The sequence below is a fragment of the Bufo bufo genome, chromosome 5 (assembly GCF_905171765.1).
Source record: "Bufo bufo chromosome 5, aBufBuf1.1, whole genome shotgun sequence".
Lineage (NCBI taxonomy): Eukaryota > Metazoa > Chordata > Amphibia > Anura > Bufonidae > Bufo > Bufo bufo.
In genome coordinates, this window is record NC_053393.1 from 248,182,423 (window position 1) to 248,197,498 (window position 15,076).

At 44.8% G+C, this 15,076-nt stretch overlaps 1 protein-coding gene across 4 annotated transcripts in view; it reads left to right on the plus strand.

The window, feature by feature from the left end:
- Positions 1–15,076, plus strand: part of COBL (cordon-bleu WH2 repeat protein) — a 586,878-nt gene that overhangs the window by 269,123 nt on the left and 302,679 nt on the right. For all 4 annotated transcript variants that reach the window (XM_040433733.1, XM_040433731.1, XM_040433734.1 and 1 more), the window contains one exon: positions 7,630–7,712. In XM_040433733.1, the coding sequence (XP_040289667.1) occupies positions 7,630–7,712 (83 nt within the window). The remainder of the gene's footprint in view (positions 1–7,629; positions 7,713–15,076) is intronic.

The following is a 15,076-nucleotide window of genomic DNA, read 5'->3' on the forward strand; positions in this document are numbered from 1 at the left end:
CGCTACAGCGTAACTTCGTCCTTCCCGCTCACCGCCTCATATGCGAAGTGCCCACCAGGTGGAACTCCACCTTGCACATGCTGGACAGACTGTGCGAGCAGCAGCAGGCCATAGTGGAGTTTCAGCTGCAGCACGCACGGGTCAGTTGCACTGCGGAACAGCACCACTTCACCACCAATGACTGGGCCTCCATGCGAGACCTGTGTGCCCTGTTTCGAGTACTCCACCAGCATGGCCAGTGGCGATGATGCCGTTATCAGCGTTACAATACCACTTCTATATCTCCTTGAGAAAACACTTAGGGCGATGATGGAAGAGGAAGTGGCCCAGGAGGAGGAGGAGGAGGAAGAGGGGTCATTTTTAGCACTTTCAGGCCAGTCTCTTAGAAGTGACTCAGAGGGAGTTTTTTTGCAACAGCAGAGGCCAGGTACAAATGTGGCCAGACAGGGCCCACTACTGGAGGACGAGGACGAGGAGGAGAAGGAGGTGGATGAGGATGAAGCATGTTCACAGTGGGGTGGCACCCAACGCAGCTCGGGCCCATCACTGGTGCGTGGCTGGGGGGAAACGGAGGACGATGACGATACACCTCCCACAGAGGACAGCTTGTCCTTACCTCTGGGCAGCCTGGCACACATGAGCGACTACATGCTGCAGTGCCTGCGCAACGACAGCAGAGTTGCCCACATTTTAACGTGTGCGGACTACTGGGTTGCCACCCTGCTGGATCCCCGGTACAAAGACAATGTGCCCACCTTACTTCCTGCACTGGAGATAGGAAGATGCGCGAGTACAAGCACACGTTGGTAGCCGCGCTACTGAGAGCATTCCCAAATGTCACAGGGGAACAAGTGGAAGCCCAAGGCGAAGGCAGAGGAGGAGCAAGAGGTCGCCAACGCAGCTGTGTCACGACCAGCTCCTCTGAGGGCAGGGTTAGCATGGCAGAGATGTGAAAAAGTTATGTCACCACGCCACAGCTAACTGCACCACCTCCTGATACGGAACGTGTTAGCAGGAGGCAACATTTCACTAACATGGTGGAACAGAACGTGTGCACACCCCTCCACGTACTGACTGATGGTTCGGCCCCATTCAACTTCTGGGTCTCCAAATTGTCCACGTGGCCAGAGCTAGCCTTTTATGCCTTGGAGGTGCTGGCCTGCCCGGCGGCCAGCGTTTTGTCTGAACGTGTATTCAGCACGGCAGGGGGCGTCATTACAGACAAACGCAGCCGCCTTTCTACAGCCAATGTGGACAAGCTGCCGTTCATAAAAATGAACCAGGCATGGATCCCACAGGACCTGTCCATCCCTTGTGCAGATTAGACATTTATAACTACCTCCCCTTAACCATACACCCTCTACAGAATTATTAGGCAAATGAGTATTTTGACCACATCATCCTCTTTATGCATGTTGTCTTACTCCAAGCTGTATAGGCTCGAAAGCCTACTACCAATTAAGCATATTAGGTGATGTGCATCTCTGTAATGAGAAGGGGTGTGGTCTAATGACATCAACACCCTATATCAGGTGTACATAATTATTAGGCAACTTCCTTTCCTTTGGCAAAATGGGTCAAAAGAAGGACTTGACAGGCTCAGAAAAGTCAAAAATAGTGAGATATCTTGCAGAGGGATGCAGCACTCTTAAAATTGCAAAGCTTCTGAAGCGTGATCATCGAACAATCAAGCGTTTCATTCAAAATAGTCAACAGGGTCGCAAGAAGCGTGTGGAAAAACCAAGGCGCAAAATAACTGCCCATGAACTGAGAAAAGTCAAGCGTGCAGCTGCCAAGATGCCACTTGCCACCAGTTTGGCCATATTTCAGAGCTGCAACATCACTGGAGTGCCCAAAAGCACAAGGTGTGCAATACTCAAGGTAAGAAAGGCTGAAAGACGACCACCACTGAACAAGACACACAAGCTGAAACGTCAAGACTGGGCCAAGAAATATCTCAAGACTGATTTTTCTAAAGTTTTATGGACTGATGAAATGAGAGTGAGTCTTGATGGGCCAGATGGATGGGCCCATGGCTGGATTGGTAAAGGGCAGAGAGCTCCAGTCCGACTCAGACGCCAGCAAGGTGGAGGTGGAGTACTGGTTTGGGCTGGTATCATCAAAGATGAGCTTGTGGGGCCTTTTCGGGTTGAGGATGGAGTCAAGCTCAACTCCCAGTCCTACTGCCAGTTTCTGGAAGACACCTTCTTCAAGCAGTGGTACAGGAAGAAGTCTGCATCCTTCAAGAAAAACATGATTTTCATGCAGGACAATGCTCCATCACACGCGTCCAAGTACTCCACCGCGTGGCTGGCAAGAAAGGGTATAAAAGAAGAAAATCTAATGACATGGCCTCCTTGTTCACCTGATCTGAACCCCATTGAGAACCTGTGGTCCATCATCAAATGTGAGATTTACAAGGAGGGAAAACAGTACACCTCTCTGAACAGTGTCTGGGAGGCTGTGGTTGCTGCTGCACGCAATGTTGATGGTGAACAGATCAAAACACTGACAGAATCCATGGATGGCAGGCTTTTGAGTGTCCTTGCAAAGAAAGGTGGCTATATTGGTCACTGATTTGTTTTTGTTTTGTTTTTGAATGTCAGAAATGTATATTTGTGAATGTTGAGATGTTATATTGGTTTCACTGGTAAAAATAAATAATTGAAATGGGTATATATTTGTTTTTTGTTAAGATGCCTAATAATTATGCACAGTAATAGTCACCTGCACACACAGATATCCCCCTAAAATAGCTAAAACTAAAAACAAACTAAAAACTACTTCCAAAAATATTCAGCTTTGATATTAATGAGTTTTTTGGGTTCATTGAGAACATGGTTGTTGTTCAATAATAAAATTAATCCTCAAAAATACAATTTGCCTAATAATTCTGCACTCCCTGTATATTCTTGTACTCCAGGGCACTTCTTCATTCAATCCTCTTTTTTTAATTTTACCATTATATTGCGGTGCAACCCAAAGTTGAATGAACCTCTCCTCTGTCTGGGTGCCGGGGCCTAAAAATATCTGACAGTGGCCTGTTCCAGTGGTGAGTGACATGAAGCCTGATTCTCTGCTATGACATGAAGCCTGATTCTCTGCTATGGGACCTCTCTTCTCTGTCTGGGTGCTGGGGCCTAAAAATATCTGACAGTGGCCTGTTCCAGTGGTGGGTGACATGAAGCCTGATACTCTGCTATGACATGAAGCCTGATTCTCTGCTATGGGACCTCTCTTCTCTGTCTGGGTGCTGGGGCCTAAAAATATCTGACAGTGGCCTGTTCCAGTGGTGGGTGACATGAAGCCTGATTCTCTGCTATGACATGAAGCCTGATTCTCTGCTATGGGACCTCTCTCCTCTGTCTGGGTCCCGGGGCCTACAAATATCTGACAGTGGCCTGTTCCAGTGGTGGGTGACATGAAGCCTGATTCTCTGCTATGACATTAAGCCTGATTCTCTGCTATGGGACCTCTCTCCTCTGTCTGGGTGCCAGGGCCTAAAAATATCTGACAGTGGCCTGTTCCAGTGGTGGGTGACATGAAGCCTGATTCTCTGCTATGGGACCTCTCTCCTCTGTCTGGGTGCTGGGGCCTAAATATCTGACAGTGGCCTGTTCCAGTGGTGGGTGACATGAAGCCTGATTTTCTGCCATGGGACCACTCTCCAATTGATATTGGTTAATTTCTATTTATTTTCTTTTATTTTAATTCATTTCCCTATCCACATTTGTTTGCAGGGGATTTACCTACATTTTGCTGCCTTTTGCAACCCTCTAGCCCTTTCCTAGGCTATTTTACTGCCTTTTTAGTGCCGAAAAGTTCGGGTCCCCATTGACTTCAATGGGGTTCGGGGTAAAGTTCGGGTCGAGTTCGGATCCTGAACCCGAACATTTTCGGGAAGTTCGGCCGAACTTCTCGAACCCGAACATCCAGGTGTTCGCTCAACTCTAGTCAGGATGCTACAGAGGTTGACTAAGAGCTCATGCACACTAACGTATTTTTTGTCCACATCCGATCCGCATTTTTTTGCAGATCAGATGTGCACCTATTCACTTCAATAGGGCTGCAAAAAATTCAGACAGCAACCCGTATGCTGTCCGCATCTGCATGTCCGTTCTGTGGCACCACAGAAATGTAGAACTTGTCCTATTCTTGTCTGCATTAAAGACAAGGATAGGACTATTCTATTATGGGCTGGACGTTCTGTTCCGCAAAATACGAAAGGCACACGGCCGGTATCTGTGTTTTGCGGGTCCACAATTTGCGGACCTCAAAAATGGCTACAGCCGTTTTACATGAGCCCTAACTCTCATAGTAGTCAGTGGGAGCTACAGGAACAGTGCAGCTTGTAGCAAGCAAGGTACACTGTTTCCATAGCTCACAGTGCTACTATGTTTCTGTAAGTTCCACTCACCTTTATGGGAGTTACAGCAGCAGCATAGCACAGCCAACTGGCTGTTTCCATAATGGTGACCTTCTCTGGCCATCTTATTTGAGGGGTATTCCAATATCCGCTCTGACTGGTTGAGATGACTACACCCCTTTAAGGGCTCATGCACACGACCGTGTGCTGGCCGTGGCCATATGGCGGCCCGCATACAAGGGGTCCACAATACACGGGCATCAGCCGTGTGCACCCCGGATCGCAAGCCCACGGAAGCACTACGGAGTGCATGCACTACTTTTTTGCGGTGCAGATCGCGGACCCTATTCAAGTGAATGGGTCCGCGATCCACATGCGGCTGACCCACAGTCGGTGCCTGTGCATTGCAGACAGCAAATTGCTGTCCGCAGCATGGGCCCGGCCAACACACGGTCGTGTGCATGAGCCCTAACTCTATGGATTGTACTCAGGATTCAGATATACTCTTTTGGACAGATTTATGATTCACAATGTCCTTATCATTTACCTACTTTTACGGTGTGTGGTTTTGCAATGTTACTCCACGTGTTGATATATTTTGCATAGTTTTTTTTTGTGTAACCCTCAAATTCATTAACATAAGAAATGGATGATAGGAGTTATTTAAAATGAACACAAAAGAGGATATCACATGGACACATTGAAGCATGGAAGTGATTTAATTTATTCTTTTAAAGCTGTTTCCTGAAATATAGCCAAAGCGTGTTACCATTCATGATTCATCTAACAATAATGTGGACTTTGAACAAGGACATCCTGATTATTGTCTACAATTACAAAAGTACTGAGCCTATTGATATAGAAAGAATAGCTTTAATGAACCATATAAGTATACTTTATCTATAAATTGTTATATGCATTATGTTATATGTGGTATTTGTAAGGTTAGTTTCACACTAGCTTTCCTCAGATCCGGCAGGCTGTTCCGGCGCAGTGATATTTGTGCATCCGATTCTTGGCATATTTGCCGGGTTGCGGCTGTATTTCCGCCACTCCCCGTTATAGTTAATGCATTCAGGCGGCATCCCTGTAGCTTCCGGCAATGCGGAATACAGGCTGTTCTCAGCCTGTCAGATCTGAGAAATGTTAGTGTGAAACTAGCCTTAGTACTATACCATAGCTAGTGTATACTGCTTTTTTAGAGGTTTTTTCATTCTTAGGGTACTGGATTTCCTGGGGGTTGGGGGCAGGGGGCAGAGGTCAAACACTTGCTTTTTGCATCCTACATAACTTAACCTGCATTCTATAGAAAACCACGAGTGGCAGGATCTGGGATAGCTTTTGATGGACTAAACAGAAAGTTTCTTCTATTTCTAATGTGATAAGGGGTATATATAAAATATGCTGGCTTTAAAAGCCTCCTCCTTGGGTCAATTATTCTCTTTCAAAACTAATTGGTCTATTTGGACATCCTCTGTATATTACAGTTCATTTTATTTGTCAATGTTAATTTATCATCATTTTGATTAATGTTATTGTTATATTACTGTCCTTAATCTGTTTTCTTCTCTTATATATTTTTGTATAATTCTGTTATAGCTCTACTTTTGCCAAAGTACTTGTATTGCAGACGTAAGCTCTTAAGTGGATTAATTAAAAATATGTTTTTAAAAAAAGTTACTGTAAGCGGCATCTTGACATTTTACTTTCAAGTATTGAAAGTAGCAGTTTTCTAGGGGCACTGTGGGTTGTACTTTGGCATACACGGTTATGGGGGCACAAATACTGGCACTGTTATAAGGGGGTATCTTCCCCTTTAAATTAGTTCCTGTTATTTGATTGCCATTGCAGTGGTGTTTATAACTTCTCAGAGGTTCTAGTGGTTCAGAAGCTATTTCCACTAACTATATTAGGCTGCAATTTGTAAATGTATTTGATATTTTATGGTCTTTCCATTGTGTTTGAATGGGTTTTTTTGGTCAATAAAAGTCAAATACGGGTCGAAGCCTAATCCACTGTAAAGACTATACTATAGCAAAATCAAGGGCTGGTAAGATAAGTTCTACATGGGCAGCTGTCCACAGCGTTGCACTACCACCCCGCATCCTCCGAATCTCCTCCTTGCTCTCCCGACGTCACACAGTTACAGCACCATAATCTCGTGCATGCGCGAATGTCAATACTGGTATTGTATTCCTTCCCTGTGCTGGCATCAGCCTCAGGGAACAAACTGCGCATGCGCTAGCTGGCATGGGCGAGATTACAGCGCTCTAACTGTGTGACGTCGGGGTAGCAAGGAGGAGATTCAGATGCGGCGGGCGGTGCTGGGCTCCTTCACAGTGGGCGTGGCTGGGCTCCTGAAACCTTGGTAACAGCCCCTTGAGCTACTTACTAGCCTCATTTGCATTTTACAGAATAAAAGCACTCAGAGCTATGGGAAATGTTGTTGACGTGCTAGTGGCGATCTAGCAGTGCATGTCCTCAGCTCTATAGGCTCAAACTAACTGACAGAATCCCTTTAAAGTCAGCCCCTTCCCCCCAAATCACCATTTACAGCAACAGAGCTACCCACTGTCTTTGAAAGAGAGCAGGCCTCAAGTATATACACCTCACCCGCATACATAGCGTACTATGTAAATTTTCAAAGTTTGGCTAATCCACAAGGTCTATTCAGGGGTGGACAACCTGTGGCACTCCAGCTGTTGTGTAACTACAACTCCCAACATGCATACTTGCTCTGCTTTCTACCCCTGGCCTATGTAGTTTGTAAACATGGTACGACAGACCTCTGTTATTCACTGCCCTATAAATCGGCTAAAGTGTATGACGTTATAGGTGTGACCTAGTGTGTGCCATTAATCCCACAGGTATGTGTACAGTGTTTGAACTGTATCTGAAATTGTTAGCTGTCATTTTTACCATATAAAGAATGTCAATCCTGCTGCAGCAATAAATGGGAGCTGTAAACTTGTATATTATTGCTCAGGGACCTTGCACTTAGGCTAAGCACCAGTTGTGGCTAATCTTCCTTGCAAAGTCCACCTTTTAAAAGTGCAAGTTTCCGATGAGATCTCTTATTTCATTTGGTCTGTAACAAACGTTTAAGGTGCAGACGCAGGTAGGAAGCGGGGTCTACAGGTATGCTTCAACAGTGCGTTATAGTCGCCTCTTTACTGCACGTATTTAAAAAAAATATGTTTATAAAATTTGGCGACCTATTGTTATACTGTACCTCAATGCTAACTGTGTTACTCTTTTTACAGAAAGGAATCGTAACAGTGACACAGCAGAGAAGGAGAGAAAGGGAATCTTTGGATTTTTTCGAAGCTACAAGAAAGGAAACAAGGTAAACAAATGAATTCTTTGGGGGAAATTAATAAAGACCTTCACTCAAGAATTCTGGCTTCAAAAAGTCACAAATAGGGGACTGTTCAACTTTTTGGGCTTACTTTCTTTTGCATTTTTTACACTACTCACTCCAGTTTTGAAAAGTGGGTGGGAAAGTGGCTGTGGTTAGCCATGTAACCCCTTTCCGACTGCCATACAGCTATATACGTACTATTTGTACATACCCCGTTCAGCTAGCACGTGTATAAACGCTGCAAGACGCTTGGATTAAAGCTTCTGCCCCTGGACTGCTGCTGTCACGGACAGCATACAGTGCAGTAATGCAGGCAATGGACCAATCAGAGTGGTCCATTGTCGGCAATCACTTCAATTGGTTAATCTGTGCAGACTAACCAATCGGATCGCTGCAGTGTTAAAATGCCGGATTCAGGCTCTTATCTGCACGCGGCAGATCAGAGCCTGAAATCAGGCACTGGCTGCTGTGTGCCCCCAATATGTGTACCCCGATCTGTGCCCCCTGATGTCTTACTGTGGCCTGTCTGCCCCTTGATGTCTTCCCTGGTGTCCATAGGTTGTGGCTGTGTTTCCTCCATGCCCTGCCCCCATCTGTGCCAGCTCTGCCCTCATTTCAACACTCCACCCTGGTTGGGTCCCCCTGCTCCGTGCCCCTGCTATTTGTGATGGTGGAGGCTCCGTTCCTGAGCCGCCGCCATCAACAGCGAGTGTCACCTGTATGTTGACACTCTGCTGCAACCTCTTAGATGCCGCTGTCAGCGGCATCCAATGGGTTAACAGAGAGAGGGGGCTCCCTCTCTCAACCATCGGACTGCCGCGCTGCGATGGCAGCGCTGATGGTTGCCATGGCAACGGACGCCTTGCTAAGGCGTCCAGTGTTGCCATCTATCAGTGTAAGGCCTCATGCACACGACCGTTGTGTGGGTGACTTTCAATGGGTCCGTTGAAAACTCGGAAAATGCACCGTTTGTCATCCGCCTCCGTGATCCGTGTATCCTGTCCGTCAAAAAAATATGACCTGTCCTATTTTTTTGACGGACAATGGTTCATGGACCCATTCAAGTCAATGGGTCCGTGAAAAAACACGGATGCACACAAGATTGGCATCCGTGTCCGTGATCCGTGTCCGTAGGCTACTTTCATACAGACGGATCCGAAGATCTGTCTGCATAAAAGCTTTTTCAGAGCTGAGTTTTCACTTTGTGAAAACTGAAATCCGACAGTATATTCTAACACAGAGGCGTTCCCATAGTGATGGGACGCTTCTAGTTAGAATATACTACGAACTGTGTACATGACTGCCCCCTGCTGCCTGGCAGCACCCGATCTCTTACAGGGGGCTGTGATCCGCACAATTAACCCCTCAGGTGCTGCACCTGAAGGGGTTAATTGTGCATATCATAGCCCCCTGTAAGAGATCAGGGGCTGCCAGGCAGCAGGGGGCAGTCATGTACACAGTTCGTAGTATATTCTAACTAGAAGCGTCCCCATCACTATGGGAACGCCTCTGTGTTAGAATATACTGTCGGATTTGATTTTTCACGAAGTGAAAACTCAGCTCTGAAAAAGCTGTTATGCAGACGGATCTTCAGACCCCCCTCCCTCCCCAGTTTTAATTTCATTGGTGGCCAGTGCGGCCCCCCCCCCGGCCCCCCCCTCTATTGTATTAATATCATTGATGGCCAGTGCGGCCCCCCCCCCGACCCCCCTCCCTCCCTCTATTGTATTATCATTGGTAGCCAGTGTGTGCCCCCCCCCGGCCCCCCCTCCCTCCCTCTATTGTATTATCATTGGTGGCCAGTGTGCGCCCCCCCCGGCCCCCCCTCTATTGTTTTAATATCATTGCTGGCCCCCCGGCGTTGTTACAGGATGCTGGCTGAATGATTTCAGCCGGCATCCTGTTCCGATTAACCCCTTCAGCGCCGGAATCGCGATTTAAAGCCATGACGTACCGGTACGTCATGCGTCCCTAAGGGGTTAAAATGGGACATGGCATTTAAAAACCAGTCCAGCAAAATCTGCCTTCCAAAAACCATACAAACTGTTGTGTGCCCGTACAGAAGTTTACGACCACTTGTGGTGTTTTTCTGTAAACCGCAGAATCAGGGTAAAAAATTGTGAAAAACCTAAAGGGGTTAACAAAGTTAGTAAAATCAGTTTTGAATAACTTGAGGGGTGTAGTTTCTGAAATGGGGTAATTTATAGGGCGTTTCCACTATGTAAGCCCCACAAAGTGACTTCAGACCTGAATTGGTCCTTAAAAAGTGGGTTTTGGAAATTTTCATAAAAATTTTAACAATTGCTTCTAAATTTCTAAGTCTTCTAACGTCCTAAAAAAATGAAATGACATTTACAAAATGATGCCAACATAAAGTAGACATGTGGGGAATGTTAAGTAATAAATATTTTATGTGGTATCACTTTATGTTTTGAAAAAAGAGAAATGGAAATTTAAAAAATTGTGAATTTTTTTCATTTTTTGGTAAATTTGGGATTTTTTCATAAATAAAGGTGAATTATATTGACTCAAATTTATGACTATCATGAAGTACAATGTGTCAGGAGAAAACAAACTCAGAATGGTTTGAATAAGTAAAAGCGTTCCAAAGTTATTACCACATAAAGTAACACATGTCAAATTAGACGTGGTCACGGGGGTATCAATGACCCTTGGTCATGAAAGGGTTAATTTTATGACAATCGATTAAAGGTTCTTTTATATGGGACGACAGAGCAGCAGATTGTCAGAAAAGAAGTGTTCCTTCCCGACAATCAGCTGATCGCTGGTGGGGCAGACCTCTGCATTTACATGCAGCGATCTCCTCCAGAGTGTGGAGAGGAGTGATCGCTAATACCATCACCCTTCCCTATACAGACTCGTTTGGCGGCAGCAGATCCTGTTTACACAGCACAATCTGCTGCCAGTAAACGATAAGTTTTGTGTGTGCGCACAAACGATCGGATTACCTGATGAACGAGTGGTACATTTACACTGACCAATAGTCGCTAACGAGCGTTCCTATGAACGCTCAGTGATTATCTTCAGGATTCTCGGCCCGTGTAGAGGGCCCTTTAGTCACAAAAAAGTTGAAGGCTCACTCTAGTAGAGAGGTAGTGTAGAAAATCAGAGTAGGATTTCTAGTAAAAGTGTTAGGTTTAACATTGCACCAAATTTAACAAACAATGTACAACATTTGGTTAATTTAGTGCAGAGTATGCCAATGCAGGCTCAAGCAAAACTGACTTCAAATATTACCTGACCGATAAATTTCTCCCTTTGTGTTTTAGCTCAAATTGCTTTTCAGCTAAATAAAGGCACGCATAGAAGTATTTCAATTCTCATGTTGTCCTACTCCATCGGGTTGTGAGTTAGGGGGAATTGAATGGCCCGGCAGTGGTTTCTACTGTGTGTACTATTTGAATGTTAGGCAGTTGGATGTTGAATCCTAATTCCTGGTTTGTCATGTGTCGGTTGTCCCATCATGCCTTAGGGCAGTGAGATGACATCAGCAGGACATGTGACACTACCCATGCCCCTTGTTCTTACCAATGAGGCTTGTACGTCCTACATTACAAGGCTCCAATGCAGGGCACAACCTACAGCAACTGAATAGCAAACAGATTTGCCAAAGGGTGCAATGTACGCATATAAATTTAGAATAAGATAAGTGGTAGTATTTGGGGAAAGTCATATAAGAGTGATATCTGTTGGGCGGGATACATTTATATTAGTGGCACAACCATTTAATCCAGGAGTCGAGGTTCTGGCAGGAGCCAGCCTTTCAGATTGTGGCAGAACAAAGGGTGTAACCATGTTGGAAACCCAGCAGACCCCATTATAGTATATAATGTTTAGTATAAGTTTGATCAGTCGGGTGCCTGTGATATTTGGCATATGCCCGATACAGCAATTTCAGTATTCTGTTCATATTCTGAAACAGAATGCCAGAATTGTGCCACATATGTGAACTTAGCCTTACATTAAAAAAGATACATTTTGATTCCTGAATGTAAGATATGACAGGAAAGGAAATAGTATGTTTGTCAGTAATAAGATAAGAAACTAGTCGTGTAAATGTTATTTCCAGGAACTTTAGGGAGTGTCTTTTCTTTAATTCTCACTCTAAAAGCATTTCTTTGCAATCACTACCTTTACATGTTAAACAAATGCCAAAAAACATAACTAATTCTATAGGAGGTGTGTAGTAGAAAACACTGTGGGGCAAACCGTATGGCTTTTTCATTGTTTTACGGGCTGTTTTTATTGGATCCATTTTTTCCGTTTTTTGTTTCAATAGTGTTTCCGGTTCCATTCCGTTTTTCCGGTCTGTTTTTCCATATGGCATATACAGTATACAGTAATTGTATAGAAAAAATTGGGCTGGGCATAAAATTTTCAATAGATGGTTCCGCAAAAACGGATACGGACTACATTCCGTATCTGTTCAGTTTCTTTTGCGGACCCATTGAGTTGAATGGAGCCACGGAACGTGATTTGCGGGCAATAATAGGACATGTTCTATCTTTGAACGGAACGGAAATACGAAAACGGAATGCATACAGAGTGCATTCAGTTCTTTTTGCGGAACTATTGAAATGAATGGTTCCATATACAGACCGTATACGGAACTCAAAAAACGGCCCGTATACGGAACGCAAAAAAAACATTTGTGTGAATGAGCCCTAAGGGCATCTGTTGTATGTGCTCTTGGCAGCTGAAGGCATCTGTGTTGGTCCCATGTTTTTATGTGCCCGCATTGCTGAGAAAAATTATCTTTTATGATATGCTAATGAGCCTCTGTGATGATGATCAGAATTGTACACCCTTTTTTAGACCACCTTGGTGCTGGTATAGTTTTTTGTCCAGACAAACGCCAAAATCTGTCTACAGGCTGTATTTCACCAGTCGATTGTCGGGTATATAATCTCTGACTAGCGTTCATAGGAACACTTGTTAGCAATAATCTGCCTGTGTAATACTTCCACCAATTACCCGATGAACGAGAAAACACTCGTTCATCGGGCAATCACAATGCAAATCGTGCTGTCTAATCACGATCTGCTGTTTGCAAACAATGATTGGGGACGAGGAATGGCATTAGCAGTTGCTTCTCCCCATACTGTGGAGGAGATCGCTGCATGTAAATGCAGCTTACTCCTCCAGTAATGAGCAGGCATTTGCCAGAAAGGAATGCTTCTCTCCCGACAATCGCCTGAGAAATCTGCAGGTCTAATACAGCCTTAAGACTGTGACAAAACAAGGCACAACATAGGAGCGGACAAAAGTATTCATGCCTGCCTAGCATGTCAAAAATAAAACAAAAATGTGGGGCATACACTTCATATGTTTGATGCAGCAAGCGTGCACCACAAGTGCTAATCAAGACACATTACAAGGTGCAGTGAAATTTATATATCTCCCCTGTATTTTAAGTAAGTGAAACCCAATGAGCTTCTGGTGAGTAACTCACCATTCCTGTTATACTTTCGAAAACGCAGTGGGTCATTTACTAAAAGATACACGGCAGTTTTATGGCGTATATCTGTCTCAGACTGAGACGCAAAAGTTATTTGCGCCGCAATCTGTGACTTTTCCCCGGTCACGCCAGGTATAAAAAAGGGGGCATGGTAAGGGCGGGGAAGGGGGCAGTCTGCCAGGCCTGCCTCATTTATCACTTGCTATGACTGTTTTAGGCATAGAAAATGTTCTAAATCTACGTCAGCAAGGGACTGGCGGTGGATGCGCCAAAGTTATGTAAATGCAGGCGCCTCTTCTCTAGCCTAAAAAAAAGCTGTAGTGCTCACAAGAACACTCTGTCCTGTCGAAACAGTTGATCAACAGTGTGCTGTGAGTCAGACCCCCATCGATCAGATATTGATATTGATGGCCTATCCTGAGGATAAGGCATTCTTTTTTTTACTGCTGGAAAATTATTTCAATAGTTCTATCTGACCCCATTCATCTTTACCAAAATGGCAGAATCCCTGCTTTAGAACATCATCGATATTCCACCCTCAATTTCTGGACCATGATCTGCGACTGCTCCATCATTTAGTCATTCTAGAGAGAGGTAGTCCAATTATTGGATGACCTGTCTGCGCCTGTACCTCAGGAACCTGAATTTTTCCTATCTAGATTTCGAAATGAATAACAATGGACACATTGAACACAGAGAATTGGTTCACCTCAAGTCTTGGAGACGGGAGTGAGAAGTTTGGATTACAGTGTATGTCAGTCGTAAGTCATTGGCAGAAAGGAGGGCATGGGTAGGATGGTAGACAGAAAGGAGGGAAGAGATGTAAGGAGTGCGGCACTGTAGAGGGCTTTGTGAGTGGAAATAAGAAGTTTAAATTGAATCTTGTACTGTATGGGCAACCATTCCTATGACTGGCACAGAGTGGAGGCATCGGAGTATTGATTAGACAGATAGATGAGCCTGGCTGCTGCTTTCAGGATATATTGTAGAGCAGAGAGTCTGGTGAGGGGGAGGCCAATTAGTAATGAGTTGCAGTAATCAAGATGGGAATGGATCAGGGCAACAATGAGAGTTTTTGTTGTTACCACAGTTAGAAATGGGCGGATTCTAGATATGTTTTTGAAGTGCAGGTGCCATGAGCGGCCAAGAGATTGAATATAGGGGATAAAGGGAATTGAATATAGGGTATAAAGGAAAGATCAGTGTTAGGGCTCATGCACACAAACGTTTTTTGCGTTCCATATATGGGCCGTATTTTGATTCCGTAAATGGTCCGTATACGGAACCATTCATTTCAATGGGTCCCCAAAAGATGCGGACAGCACTCTGTGTGCTGTCCGCTCCGTTCCGTGGCCCCCGTAAAAATTATGAGGCATGTCCTAGTCCGTTTTGCGGACAAGAATAGGAATTTCTATAATGGGCCTCCTGTTCCGTCCCGCAAATTGCGGAAGGCACACGGGCGGCATCTGTTTTTTGCAGTTCCGCAGTTTGCGGACCACAAAAAATGGCACAGTCATGTGCATGAGCCCTTAAACTTAGCACAGAGACAATGGGCATGCGGATGGTGCCACACACTGAGATGGAGATATCAGGTTTAGGTTGGTTAGTAGATGGAGAAAACACCAGTAGATCAGTTTTTGAAAGATTCAGCTTCAGATAAAGGAGGTCATTTGTCACTTAGGTAAGGGCAGTTTCTGTAGAATGTACGGTGTGAAAACCACACTGTAATAGATCAAGGAGAGAGTTAGCGGAGAGATAGTGGATGAGGCGAGAGTACACTGACAGAATGTTTGAAAGAAGAGGGGAAAATACCAGAAGAGAGATCGAAATTACACAAAAGATTTGCCTCATTTTGTCACAGATTTGTACA